This window comes from Mercenaria mercenaria, chromosome 16 (assembly GCF_021730395.1).
Source record: "Mercenaria mercenaria strain notata chromosome 16, MADL_Memer_1, whole genome shotgun sequence".
Taxonomy (NCBI): domain Eukaryota; kingdom Metazoa; phylum Mollusca; class Bivalvia; order Venerida; family Veneridae; genus Mercenaria; species Mercenaria mercenaria.
In genome coordinates this window covers 54,764,261-54,778,240 of record NC_069376.1, presented here as the reverse complement: position 1 = coordinate 54,778,240, position 13,980 = coordinate 54,764,261, and the positions used below count along the sequence as shown (strand labels likewise).

The 13,980-nt window shown below is 34.1% G+C and overlaps 1 protein-coding gene across 3 annotated transcripts; it reads right to left on the bottom strand.

Moving 5' to 3' along the window:
* Window positions 1-325: 325 nt before the first annotated feature.
* LOC123541296 (monocarboxylate transporter 6-like) lies at window positions 326-12,414 on the bottom strand. Of its 3 annotated transcripts, none has more exons than XM_045326713.2 (8): window positions 12,005-12,414; window positions 9,694-9,815; window positions 8,041-8,231; window positions 7,388-7,531; window positions 4,735-5,094; window positions 1,977-2,118; window positions 1,051-1,301; window positions 326-743 (listed from the first exon to the last, which is right to left on the bottom strand). In XM_045326713.2, exons 2-8 carry the CDS (start codon window positions 9,771-9,773, stop codon window positions 571-573), a joined length of 1,341 nt encoding a protein of 446 aa, XP_045182648.2. In that variant the 5' UTR covers window positions 9,774-9,815; window positions 12,005-12,414; the 3' UTR covers window positions 326-570. The 3 variants fall into 3 exon arrangements, with proteins under 3 accessions (XP_045182648.2, XP_045182649.2, XP_053383096.1); XM_045326714.2 differs by having other exon boundaries at window positions 4,909-5,094; XM_053527121.1 differs by having other exon boundaries at window positions 9,694-9,812.
* Window positions 12,415-13,980: the final 1,566 nt, after the last annotated feature.

Genomic DNA, 13,980 nt, shown 5'->3' with positions numbered 1-13,980 from the left:
TAAGGCGCTATTTTGTTAATGTAGCATATGAATTTACACATTCATTCATAAATTATAGCACGTGAGTCATCTTACACCCCTGGATGTAAGATGAGTTTTTCTAGCACCGGAAAAGCACGGGAAAATCCTGTCCAGCATGCAAGAAATTGCGTTATATCATTCCGTTTGAATAAAATAGTATATCAAATATAGTAGCACTCTTTGTCGGCGTCTGTATGTCTCCAAATAATACGTCCGTCGAGGTGACGTCAGATTCCTGTCTTTAACGGAAATGTGCATGGATTTTTCATATTAGAATATGTTTTGAATAAAAGGTCACACTGAATTTATGATGACTATTTATTTCATAAATGGAGATTGTAAAAAGTCTTTAATCCTTTAAAATTACAGACATAAAAGTACGTGAAATTTTCAAAATTATTTTTCACTCGTTGTAAACATGTTCACAATTAATCAATGCATTAGAAGATTTTTAATTTGTATTTCACCTCATTACTATATACCACATTGTGTGTAACCAGTACACACCACAATATGAATTACTCTCGCACTGATATTGTATACAAATATTCACTTTAATGTTTTATACTCCACATCAAACGCCAGAATGTCCGATTCAGAACGAAACTTTCGGTAGTTTATAATGCATGAAATGATAATTGCTGTACCACTGATGAAAAGACTTCCTCCAGCAGCTATATAGAATACTACGTCATACTCACCGAAAATGTCTTTAATGAAACCTGCAATGATATGTAATGGCACCAGCTTTACTAGCTAGACCATTTGTTTCAAATTAAGTTAACAAATTGACAACAATATTTTAAGAATGAGGAGGAAAACTGTTTATTCTCAACCTAGAGCATAACGTTCTTGGCTTTCAAACTCCACAACGTATGCATGACAGGTAAAACTCTTCCAAAAAGGAATTCTGTTAATGAAACACAAATGACAAATACTTACGAAATCAAAAAAACAATAAGCTGCTATCAACGGGATTAAAAACATTTACGTTTTGTACTACAATTAGGTAATATTAAAAATACCTACCGCCTAAGATAGGACCGAGAGTGTCACCAAGGCCACATGCTATATTTATCAGTGCCATGGCTCGTGGATATCTTTCATGTCCAGATGCCTCGAAAACAATAGCCGGAAGTTGTGCCGAGGTTACAGCAAACAAAATACCGTACATCACACAAGAAACAAATAGAGACCAGAACTCGTTCAAGTTAATTATAAGTGCATGAAGTCCGGCTGTAAGCGTACACAAATATACCCAGTGATACACCGTAGGCCATCTGTAGAAATATATAATTTGTTGCAGTAGAAAGGCAAAGTGCATACCATTTTTTCTGAACACATAGCATGAACATCAGAAAACAAAAAACAAAAAAAAAAATGTAATGTCATATTTCTGTACTTTCAGATTATTACATACAGGTACTGGTAATATGTAGGAATAAGGTAACGTCAAAATGATGAATAGAGATTTTGTAATTTTTCAGTCGTACACATTAATGTTTAACTTTTGTACAGCATTTCAACATACATATAGAAGCTTAAACCTGTATATTAAGTAATACTGGCATCTCTTTTTTTAAACACTATGAACACTGAAAACTGGAATCTCCAGAAAATCAGTTTCAGACTGTTCGGGTGTTGATCTTTCAAAGTCCTGATTTGTTTCGTGTGTTTTTTGTTTATTTCATTTTTTAACATTCTCAGTTCTACTTTCATTTGTTAGGTTTATACATATTTTACCTCTATATTTCCAGACAAATTTTATTGCCAGTATGAAACGTACAGAATTATAGAGTCCCGCTTGTAGGGACAACTACTTTCGGTGACATATAAGAAGTATACCCGTTACCGAAATTTGGTTCGAACACTCGACATTCGGGTTCAGAAGCCAACACTTTTACTTTGTTTTCCCAAGGTTCATCTGTTAACAATGATTTTAAAAATAATTTTACTTAATTGCATATTGAAGTATTCCCCCAAGAAAACGACCAATGAAACTGCCAATTCCTAGGCTTGATACAAGCATTGAACCAGACTCTCGTGTGAAGCCACGTGATACCATATGGTCCACAATAAACCAGGATTCAACGTTAACTGAAAAAACATAACCAAAATTAGTTTCCAGTAAAGGTTGCTAATCAGATTTTGTTCAGCTAACTGCTTTGTTCGACACTTTGCAGTTTTTTTTCTCAGCGATATATGATCTTTTCTTATATCTAACTCTTTCCTTCGAAGCTTTAACAACTGATCATTTACACTTTGTATTGTGTTCACTGAATTATTAATAGTGTTTGGTTTTCACATGAGATACTTTTGAAATTTGATTTTCCTATCCTGGTCGCCCAACCAAGATAGGCGTTATTTTAGCATATGAATGTAGGGTTAACGCACGTTTTTTTTTGTAACAACGTCTGCAGAATCCCAAGGGATTGGTTGGTGCACGAGCCCGTAGGGCGAGTGCACCAACATAGCCCGAGGGATTCTGCAGATGTTGTTTCACGAAACAAAACGTGTGTTAACCCTACATTCATATGCTAAAATAACGCCTATCTTGGTTGGGCGACCAGTGCTGGAAATATCGAAAAAACAAGACTATTCAGCTGGCATTTTCAGGTTGTTATGGACACATGTTTTATTTATGCATTTCCAGGGCCTACAGAAACAGTGCATATTTTATACATGTCGAACGGACATTCTTGATGTGGTAATTTCTTTAATATTAAATATATGTAATAGCATAAATATGACTCCCCCTTTTTCCGATATATCGGTAGGAACTTTAGCTTTAGAGGCTCAGAATTATGACAAAAGGGCATACACGGCATCCTGTCTTTACACAATTTGCAGGTGAGGTGCCGGTAGAACACAATTCTGCTTGGTTTAAATTAATAGTCTGGCCCTTACGCTTTTTAAATGTAAACATTATTGTTTAATAGAAATTGGTATCGATACCTTTATTTATTTTATTTTGTTGGGTTTAACGTCGCACCGACACAATTTTAGGTCATATGGCGACTTTCCAGCTTTAATGGTGGAGGAAGACCCCAGGTGCCCCTCCGTGCACTATTTCATCACGAGCGGGCACCTGGGTAGAACCACCGACCTTCCGTAAGCCAGCTGGATGGCTTCCTCACGTGAAGAATTCTACGCCCCAAATGAGGTTTCGAACCCACATCGATGAGGGGCAAATGGTTTGAAGTCAACGACTCTAACCACTCGGCCACGGAGGCCCCGGTATCGATACCTATATTCTTCATATCGTTAAAAATGAAATCTCTAGGCCTATAACGTAGACAAGTTTGCTTTGCACCCCACCCCATCGCGATCAAAGTTTGATAAACACAAACATTTGAATTTTTCCAACATCGATATAATCAACTTAGATTGGATTTATAAACTCAAACATGGTTGGTGAGATCTACAAATAAATTGAAAAATATATAATAAATACCTTCTGTTCATCAAATGTTCATTAACTATGCAAAAATCCTTCAAACTTAACGCTTCGTCATGTTTATGCTTTACATTACACACCATCACTACATCAGTAGACTGCATAGATGTGTAAAGTAGACACAAACATTTTTTAAAAGTTTTAGTGTAATATTTAAAGTTAGCATGTCAACTTTCTTGACTCAAATTAATTTGGAAAACGAAATTGTAGTTTTGTAAATGTTGTTTGCCTATCATATTCAGGGATTAAATCGCGGCGTGTAAACTTACTTTGAGTCAAATACGCGTAATAATACAATAATACGGAACGTCAATGCAGTCGCGTATCAAGAGAGGTAGCACTTATTACAAGTTAAAGTAAAGTTAGGTTGAAAAATGATATTTTTAATAAAAATGCAAATGAAAAGATTTCATAAATCTCGGACCTTCGACTTCGGCCAAAATTGTTTCGGGGTCCATAATTTGCCTACGTTGGACCCGCAACAGCATATTCAAAACGTTCACCAACAGCGCGTGCTCACGAGAATCTCCTTGTTTGTACACGTTTTTCTCCTGTTTGTGCATGCCCGAAATCGGCAAAAAGACAATGGTTTTATGCAAGAATACAATTTAACTAATATATTTTGTGGAATGTGAAATGAATATAGGAACTACTGTATTATTTTAGATGAGACAGTGTACTGTACATTCTGGTTACAGTGAACTAAATGTGCTCGTTATAGCGAAAACAGTATTAGCATAGTACACTGATTGATATAATTAGCTGATATAAATTGCATTGTATTACAACAGGTTTTTTTCTGCTTGTTCGTATTTACTTGTGAAATACGAGCCGTATTTTACTTAATTTTATAGTTATATAGTAAAGCTTATTTCATCATTTCTGAACAATGAAATTTGTCAATGTTTAAAATACGACCAAAGTACCCTTATGCGTCATCAAAAGCTTCAATTTTGTCAAATAACTATGCCCTATAGTTTCAGTGGAAAATAAAGCATTAAATCTCATTAGGCATATATATGAAAATAAATCTGCAATGAGCGTTGCACAGTTAATCCACCTTCTAATAAAGGTTTCACATTCTGTATTATATTAAAATAAATATTTTTTTAAAGTATCTCCATTGTCAAACGTTATATCAGGTTGCCATCGTCATTGAATCTGTACATATAAATAAATGTATTGATGAATTTAGGATACAGAATGGTTCTATACAGTCTGCTGTGCCCCGATTACAAAATATAATTAGTACTTACACGTGATATATTGCACAAGGCATGTCATCATAAGGATCCAGACAACTACATCTCTTAAGAGCGTTTTGTCACAAAATGTGTTAGATGTATTAGTGTGAGACTTTCTTTCAGTAACAAAGTAATCCTTCGAGCAGTGAATAACAAGTCCGCATGGGATGTAATGTAGAGATATACCTGAGATAAGAATGAATGCGCCGGACCAAGAATATTGTGAAATAAATAACTCATAAAGAAGGGGAACAATAAACTGTCCAATGCTATGTCCACTGGTCAATATGATGAGAAATAGACTAGCGCTATTCGGAAACATGAAACTCGTTGTCATGAAAGCAGATAGAAAATTTATTGACATCGCCACTCCTGAAATAGAAAATTTTAAAAGGTCACACATAGAAAAGATAATCCGAACCAAAGAGAGGTCCAGATTTTTATAAAAATATTCGACAAATACTAAGTGACAATGATCTTCACTTTAAGGATTTAGTGGCAAGTCTAATACATGGACCGGCGATCAAGACACTGAACAGAGGGAGACATGTGGACATAAGAGGGAAATTAAAACTATTCGTACTATTACGATAAGTTTACGGAAATTTTATTAGTTCCAAATATTTCAAATATTAAATTAATACTGATACAACTCTGAAGAAATAGTTTCAAGAAAATGTTCTCAAGCACGGTGTGTAATAAATAAGATTTGAGTAGTATTGGAACTAGACCGATGTACTCCACTGTAAATACTGTATAACTTCAATTAACTGTACTTTTGAAGAGCCAATATTTTCATATAAAGGGACATTTTACTCTAATAGAAAAATACAGTGTTTCTATAATATTGCAGTTGTCGGCACAAAATATTGTATACCAGCTGATTTCTACCATCAAATATCATCCAATGAACTTGAAATACGGTTACTTATTATTATTAGCAAAGATAAAACCTTCGTTTAGACGGGGTGGGGTGGGGGTTAAAAAGTTCCGACACAGAGATCGTTACATTTTTTACTATTTCACATTGAACAATTAGTACCAGTATACGAGTATATATTGTTCTTTCGTTCCCTGACGGTCCGTACCGGAGTCACAAGCAACCACTATGGAAATAAGCGTATTCAAGGTAATTCAGTCTAATAAAAGTCTGGCCTGTCTTTGACGGGACGTTATTACAGTAGTAGTTCTGTTTGAAAACAATAAAAAAGACCGAAACTTTTAAACGTAGTGAAGATTATTTAATTAAGGCTTTACCAAATTTTGTTTACAATAAGCAATTGACAAGTTGGGAAAAAATTAACCTATTGCAATTAGGCCAAAGAGATTTTTCTAAATAAAGTTGTTTGCTGTTAAAAGTATACTTTTCGGACCTTTTTAACCCCCACCCCAACCCGTATAACTCTTAAGCCAAATTATTATTAAAATTTTAACAAAGAAAGAATTACACCAATGTGTGGCAGGAAATTTGTTTTTATTTAAGACCCTTTCTCTTCGCAAGTTTTTTGTTCTACTTTTCTTACAGATCTAGTCATTTGACCGTTAATTCATGTCGAAAAACATATATACTAAGTTTACAACACCCGAACAATTTAAAACTGATTTTCTAGAGATTACATTTTTCAGTGTTCAGAGTGTTTAAAAACGGAGATGCCAGTAAGCCCGTAATGTACCTAATATACAGGTTTAAGTTTCTATACTAAACTTAGTCTATATAGCGTTAGTTTTTTTTTTGTTTTTTTTTTTTGAGAGAGAGAGAGTATGTACAACTTCTTTTCTGTACGCAAGATTAATATACTATCCGTTTAAAATTAAGACGGTTTTTCGTTTCTAATAATATGAAGCTTAAAATTTATATTCCAGTAAGAATTACTTAGAAACACGATGCTTAGTCTGAGTAGGACGTAATATAAGTCTGAAATGAAGGGTAAGTGAAAACTTTACTCAACGTGTTGGAATGCTCTGTAGATCTTACTCAGTAACAGAAAAAGGGTTCAATAATAACCTGATTTTAACATAATTTTCAAATTTCAAGTTCAATGCATGTGGTAGTCTAGTAGTAATGGAAAAAGTATGCGTCTTGTGTCATGTAACTTAATGTTGGAACATAAAATGTGGACTTTTTTGTTGTTGTTGTTTGTTTGTTTTTGTTGGTTTTAACGTCACATCGACACAATTATAAATCATATAGCAACTTTGAAGCTTTTGGGGGTGGAGAGAGACCCCAGGTGCCTCTCCAGGTATTATTCATCACGGGTGGGCATCTGGGTAGAACCACCGATCGACCTTCCGTAAGCCAAAATAAGGAAGCTCTCAGGTCGTCCAATACGCGTTGCAGGTATGACTTTAATAACACGAACGTGTCGTCGACGTTATGATCCTTGCAGTACAAGACGATACACAACCGATGATGCAAACGGATTATTTGTTTCTTGGCAATAGTTGTAGTTTTTTGGGGGTGGGGGGTTGGGTCCATATACAAAACTTCAGATCGACTGTTTTAAAGGCGAAAAAATATCAGAACTTTCTCACCTCCCTCGAATTGTGTAATCCACAATAGCTGTTTATAATACTTGTGCAAGTCTTTTTGAAGAAGTCATATAAGGTAGTTCAATTGTGATTCTCTTTTTAATCAACTGATTTCAAAAGGTAGAAAATACTACACCTGATAAAACTCCGGTGCAAAGAATAATAAGAGTAAGTCCATGAGCAAATGCACTGAGGAACAATCCAAGACTGCTGACAATACCACCAATAACAATGCTCTTTCCCGGGCCTAACCTATCTATCAGACTGGTGAAAATAATACCTGTAAACAGGCACGTAATTAGGTATAATAAACATTGCCAATAAATACAACTCGTACATCTGTTTGAAATGTTTTAAATCTTAAAATGTCCTCTCCCAAATTTGTTCAAAGGACAGTTTAATGCGACTATAAAACACAAAAAATAAAGTAAGAAGTTCAAGGTCCAACATTTGTTCCAGTTTTTATATTGCTAATATGCATTTCAAAAGCTAAATCTTCTTCTGTTTTGTTAATTGGTTCACATTACACATTGCTGATCTTCATATTCTTACTTGGACTTGAACACCTTAGATACACTGATATAAAAGTGTACGTTTCTATATGTTTCTATGTTTAACCACGGCAATTACATATTTAAACCAATGAGATAATTGGGATATTTTTTATATTACCTTTTTATTTATTTGTGTGCGTGCGTGCGTACGTGTGTGTGTTTTGTGATTTTTCCCCTGTTAACAATGTGTTATCAGATAGGTACAATATACAACAGTGTGCTGTTATATTCTTACCACTGGAACACGACAATCCCATGTTCAGACTTTGAATGAGAGCGGCGTCGGCTCTCTTAGCATTAAAAACAATGACAAGTTCGGCGTACATTACACTCAGGCCATATCCAATACCGCTTGTTATAATAAGCTGCATTATACAGGATACCATGACAACCACTTTCCTCAACTTTGTCGCTAGCTTTCTTTTTCTAAAACAAGAAATTGTCACGGCATTTATATTCTAACATTCTGAGATTAACAATATTCATGCCAATGTTACAGAGATTTTATGTGTTTCAAAAGAGAATTTAACAAAAACTCATTTCATGCTACCTATAACTTGTTTTGGATTTTCTCTGCTTTCATTTCACATGCAATATTATTAGCCCCTTTTCGTGAATTAGATAGGCTGTGATTTCATATATGAACGAGTAGGATGCCATTCCTTAAAGCGTGTGAGCTGACAAAAATCAGGAAATTATATTGATAACATGTAATATCTAGTTGTTCATGTTCAAATGGTACATAATCGTACCTTATGGGGCAATTAGATTAAATTTATCATATACATTTAACAGACGCTTATTATCATGTAACCACGAATAGACTATAATTATTATTACAAAATCGATATGATACACTGTATAGAGACTTACCCTAAGCCCTCTTTACACAAGGGAAACAATCTGTTTATATAGTGAAATTGTTTAGTGATCCTAATCCTGTCCATGTTATATCAGTGCAATGGAAAAGTAATTTATCTATGTTAAAATGCTATGCATGATAAGACAGTCGTGCAATTAACAGTCCTGAAATTGATTTCTTTGATTTTCCCATATTTCTAGATGTTTTTCCCGAACTTTGACGCAATTATATTGGTAGTAGAGATTGTTCTCTTTCCAGCAGTAGCCTTTTCAACATATTTTACCTTGTGAAATTCTGTGGGTTTAGACTTTTTCAAAAAAAAATCGTCTGTTTGTTGACAAATTTCACCACAGAAAATGTCACACTTTCTCCAGGGCATTAACTTATTTGATCTTTACACAGTTTTCTATTCAGATTGCTTATCCTTGTGCCAATTAAGCATGTTTTTTCCCTGCATAGAGGTAAAAAGTGCACAGTTTGCATGGGGTTCTAGGTCAATAGCCATCTAAGCATATAGTTAAGTCAAAGCGGAGTTGTCTCAATTTGTTTCAAATATTTTACTCGGGATCATTTGTTTTTCAGCTCAAATAACTTTTCTTCCGAAAATGATATCTAAAATATTTTTTCAGCCTACATTCTTTGATGCAGTTAGCTACACATATATCTAAAATGATTAGTTCCTACTTGAAGTTTGTATTTTTAGTTACACTGCCTACCCTGTATATACTTGTGGTTTGTAAATATTTTCAAAGCAAATGTTCACGTACATATGCAAATGTATTTAACAGTATTCTACTTTAAGATAAACTTATCACTTCCACAAGAAACTTCTTGAATCTTAGAAAGAAAATCTTACTTGATATTGTCAAATTTTAAACCTGCTGCAGAACTGTTCCATTGAAAATACCATTACATGCATAGTAATGCTCTGTTATATATAGGTTTGTGGTTTACTAGCTGCTTCTTTTGCAATGTTAAACTTCGGTCACCATCAATATATCTCTGGTATACATAGATATCAATTACCTGTAGCCAGTTTTTCTCAAGAGATGTGTTGATTCTGTATGTATGTATTTCCTTTCGTTTTCCTGATGCATGTTGTTCATTGTGGTTCAAGACATTTATGTTCACCGCTTAGAGTTGGACTACTGAAAGACGATCATTTTCAAATGATAATATAACATGAATCTATGCCAAGTTGAACAGAGAAAAGGGGCGGAGCTCCAGGATAGAGCTCGCAGGTTATTTCTTTAAATCAGTGTATTTTTCGGTATAATTTACATGTAACAGCATCTTTAATAGTTACTAATTGTAAAACATGAGTGCACACACCTTTTCAGATATTACATGATACCAAACAATATGTATGTATAAGTTAAGATTTCTACTAATAATGTCTCTGTTCAAGAAAACATTTTTATTTTATGCTAACTGGTGAAATACTGAAAAATATCAGCGAGATATTTCTCTATATCACTCACAGTGCCGAACTTCTTTTTTCAGATCAAATTATCTCCCTTAAAATATATTCTATAATTAACTCCCTTTGTTGCCTTTATAATTGTTGGTATCCTATTATTATCATAATATTCAAGCCATAGAGGAGACATATACAGCTAGATAATCCTATATAGGACAAGCTAGCTATAATAATCTTTGCAAAAGAAATAACAGTACTACTTAGATCTAATGCTCTTGAAATGTTACCTGGGTTGCTTGGCCTTGCTATAAACCCTTTTCCTGTATCTTCGTGCCCCCTACGTATTCCCCCATTTAAATCCCAAAGTTAGGCAAAATACATTCAAAAATGTATATATGATATTAAAGATAAACCTTTTATCTTTATCATGCAAACTTTTTTGTTTGGATATCCTAAACAGTCATTGTGAAATCTGAAGATGTTTCCACCATGTGTGCAACCAAAGTCATGGCTGCCATTTTCCTATATCATCGTGCCACTTGTGTTATTTGGGTCGCTTATGTCATTCAAGCATGGAAATTTTCCCCTTCGATGAAATTAGGTTAGGAGAATTGGCAATGACCTTGGAATTAAACTTTCATAAGTTTTGGAAATGAAAATTTGGATATTTTAAAAAATAATTGCATTGTACTTGGTTTCTTTGTAAGCAACTACACATTTTTAATGATAGATATTTAATTAATGTGGATTAAAGGCAAACTACAAGTTTTTTATGCATTTTGCCTTCTTTGTTTACGAAAATACCATGTGCTTTTTATGTTAACACAATTTAGTGACGTCAGAGCTTTTGCAAGAACTAGGAGCGCTTGTAAATGACAGAGGCACGAAGATATAGGAAGGCACGAAGATACAGGAATTGGGGATATGCCTCATACGTCTTTCCTCCACTTTTCATCTGTTCCTCGCTATCGTATGGTAGATTTTACTGGCGACAGCACATTTAGTTGGTTGTTGTCTTAGTTTATTATCACAAGACATCAACTCAACCTTACGTAATATGCCAGAATTTTCGTCGAAATTCTTCCCCACCCAGCCAGTTGTGTTCCAAATTCCATCCCTGTTCGTTATGCTATACAGCTCCTAGACCAATATTTCCATTAAATCCATGATGATATTTAATTCTGCAGCTTTATTTTCCAAGGACTTTCGGATAATCCCCAGTTGTTTACGTTTTTCGAGTCGTTTTTTTAATCTGACCTTCAGCGTTTGTAAACAAAGCAAGCTTCCAGTTATTTAACGGACTGACGGCATTGACCGAAAAGTTTTAAATATGCTTACTTAAATTCTGTCTGTTGGCCGCGGTTTATTGTGCATTTTTTAACAAAATATTTTAAATGTAGTTTTTATTTTCAAAAAAAAATTGGCGTCGTTTTGATTTAACGGACCTAATCACCAATATTCGATATCAATGTGCCTGAGTGTCCATGGTAATTTAGTGGATGCATTATATGTAACACGTCAGCCTAAATAAAACCTAATATCATCATGAAGTATTGGTCTTATTTGAACATGTAAGCATGTTATAAACAGAAAATTCGTTGATCTTCACCAATAAGCATAAAATAAAAAGAAAATTTGTTTGTTTGCAGTGTGATATCGAAATATATCTTCACCGATAAGGGAGACAATTCTGATATTTTCACTCAGGCTCCGCCTTCGTGAAAATATTCAATTGTCTCCCTTATCGGTGAAGATATATTTCGATATCACACTGCAAACAAACAAATATCCTCTATTTTGTCTCAGGGGTGAAGGAACACGCTTGCAACAACGAAGAATAATGAAATATGTTTACGTCATACATTCGAACAAACATGAATTTAAACACATAAATTTAATTGTAATGAATGTACTTACCTTACAATTTCTAATGGTGTCGCATACTGACTCGATACAGCAAAAGGAATTACCGTTTCAGTCATAGGTACAACATTTGGAAGGCAAATTCGATTGCGAGCACAATTCATTCACCTCTTCTGTCTTAATTGTGTACCAATGCTTTAATTTCTATAAACACTCACGACACTCAAAACTATATCAAAAGGAAGTTGCTAAATGAGATTAATGGAAATTCTTTTATTTAACTAGGAAATGAGAATTACCAATTTTAAAATCAAATTTTCAAAGTTCTATCTAATATCTTCATCAACAGTCACATTTTGCCAAAGAAATGCTTAATCCTCCATTGTTAATCTGCTTCAAATGGTTCATTTATTAACATGTTCGTCCTTTTGCGTCTTACAATTTACAAAATTTATTTTACAAAAGTTTATACGTCTCTTACTCTGATCATATGAAACGTGACAAGAAATAATCAGTATATCAAAAATAGACTATAATTACGTTAAATGTATGCAAGGAACGTAATTAACCAGATTTATCAAGTTTAATGAAGATCAAACAGGTCTTATCAGACTTTAATAATAAGTCACACGATTAATATTAGAATAACATTTCATAAGAACTGATATTTCATAGACATGGTAAATTAAGGTAGTTCTGCACTTTCGAATCGATTTTTTTTCTACAATGTAGAAATTGATTAAACTCTGATTTTTCAAAACTTCAGAATATGTCTAAAAATCCAGCAAATAAAAATAATAGGGTCGTGTGCTTTATTTTTTTGCTAGACTGATTTGAAAAATCTGGACCTCACGCAATTTTTCATAATGAGAGTCTATGGGAAAATCATATCTTCATAGCATTTTTGCGAATAGAATTTTTTTCTACAATGTAGAATTTAATGAAACTTCTCAGAGTTGTACTGTACAATAAACATATGACATATAATATGGTGAAATAAAATGTATAGATCCGTGAGCTTATTTTTGAGTTCTTTGACCATGATTTAAGTGAACCGCACTTTTCACGCTTATTTTAAGACATTATATTGAATTATTTAACGTGTCAGATGTTTTAATACCATATTATAACTTTAAAAAAGACAGTAACAGTGCCACTGTAATAAATTTACTCATAGGTTGCTATTAATTCATAAAATGATTTTCATTTCCGTACGCCGAATGCAGGCTTTATTCTACGTTTTCCGGAAAAATAACGTTACGACATCACTTCCGGTTTATCAAACGTGCAGAACTAGCTTAAGAAGTGTATATTATTTCGCCCATTTTCGCCACTCAATATTCTTTAGGCGCTGGCACTATCTTTAGGCGCTGGCAAACAGCATTGTGACATGGCGGAAAATGGTGGGGAGGTCAGACAACATTGTGGCATGGCGGAAAATTGTGGAGTTGTCTCCCAGATTTGTTCTAAAGGGAGGCGCTTGGTCGATCTAAAGGACCGCTTGAGCTAACAATACCGCTTCACGGATTTTTTTTATCAAACTTGGCACGTAACATTATGATACGATCTTCTTCTAAATTTGTTAAAATAGGGGCGATGGGTCCCTTTTTGACCGCTGAAGTTATGACCCATGAACCCTTTTATGAGCAGCTGGAGCTAAAAAAAGGAAAATCTTTGAGTCAACTCTTCTCATGAACTGCTTGGTGGGTCTATGAAAATTGATATGTAGCATCATTGTAAGATCACTTTCCCCTTTTATGATTCACTAGTTTATAGTAAACACATTTGTTACCATAAATGATTCAGTGTCTCATACATATTCAAGGTCAAATAGCTAAGGTCAGGTGAGCGACTTAGGACCACTATGGTCCTCTTGTTCTGCTTAGCCATGTAAAAGTTATTTCACTTGAGTCATGCATTGTCAATAATTTAAAAGTTTTCGTCAGGAAAGCCATTTTTGACAACATATTTTGAAATATTCAGTTTTAGTTTTATTTGCAGGTAAAGAGTTACACTATTTTAAGATGACC

Coding starts and splice junctions, on each gene's coding strand:
- LOC123541296 (XM_045326713.2), bottom strand. CDS start 9,773: ATGAACAACATGCATCAGGAAAACGAAAGGAAATACATACATACAGAA. Junction 7,532..8,040: donor GGGATTGTCGTGTTCCAGTG/GTAAGAATATAA, acceptor GCCTGTTTACAG/GTATTATTTTCACCAGTCTG. Junction 744..1,050: donor TCTCGGTCCTATCTTAGGCG/GTAGGTATTTTT, acceptor ATATCATTGCAG/GTTTCATTAAAGACATTTTC.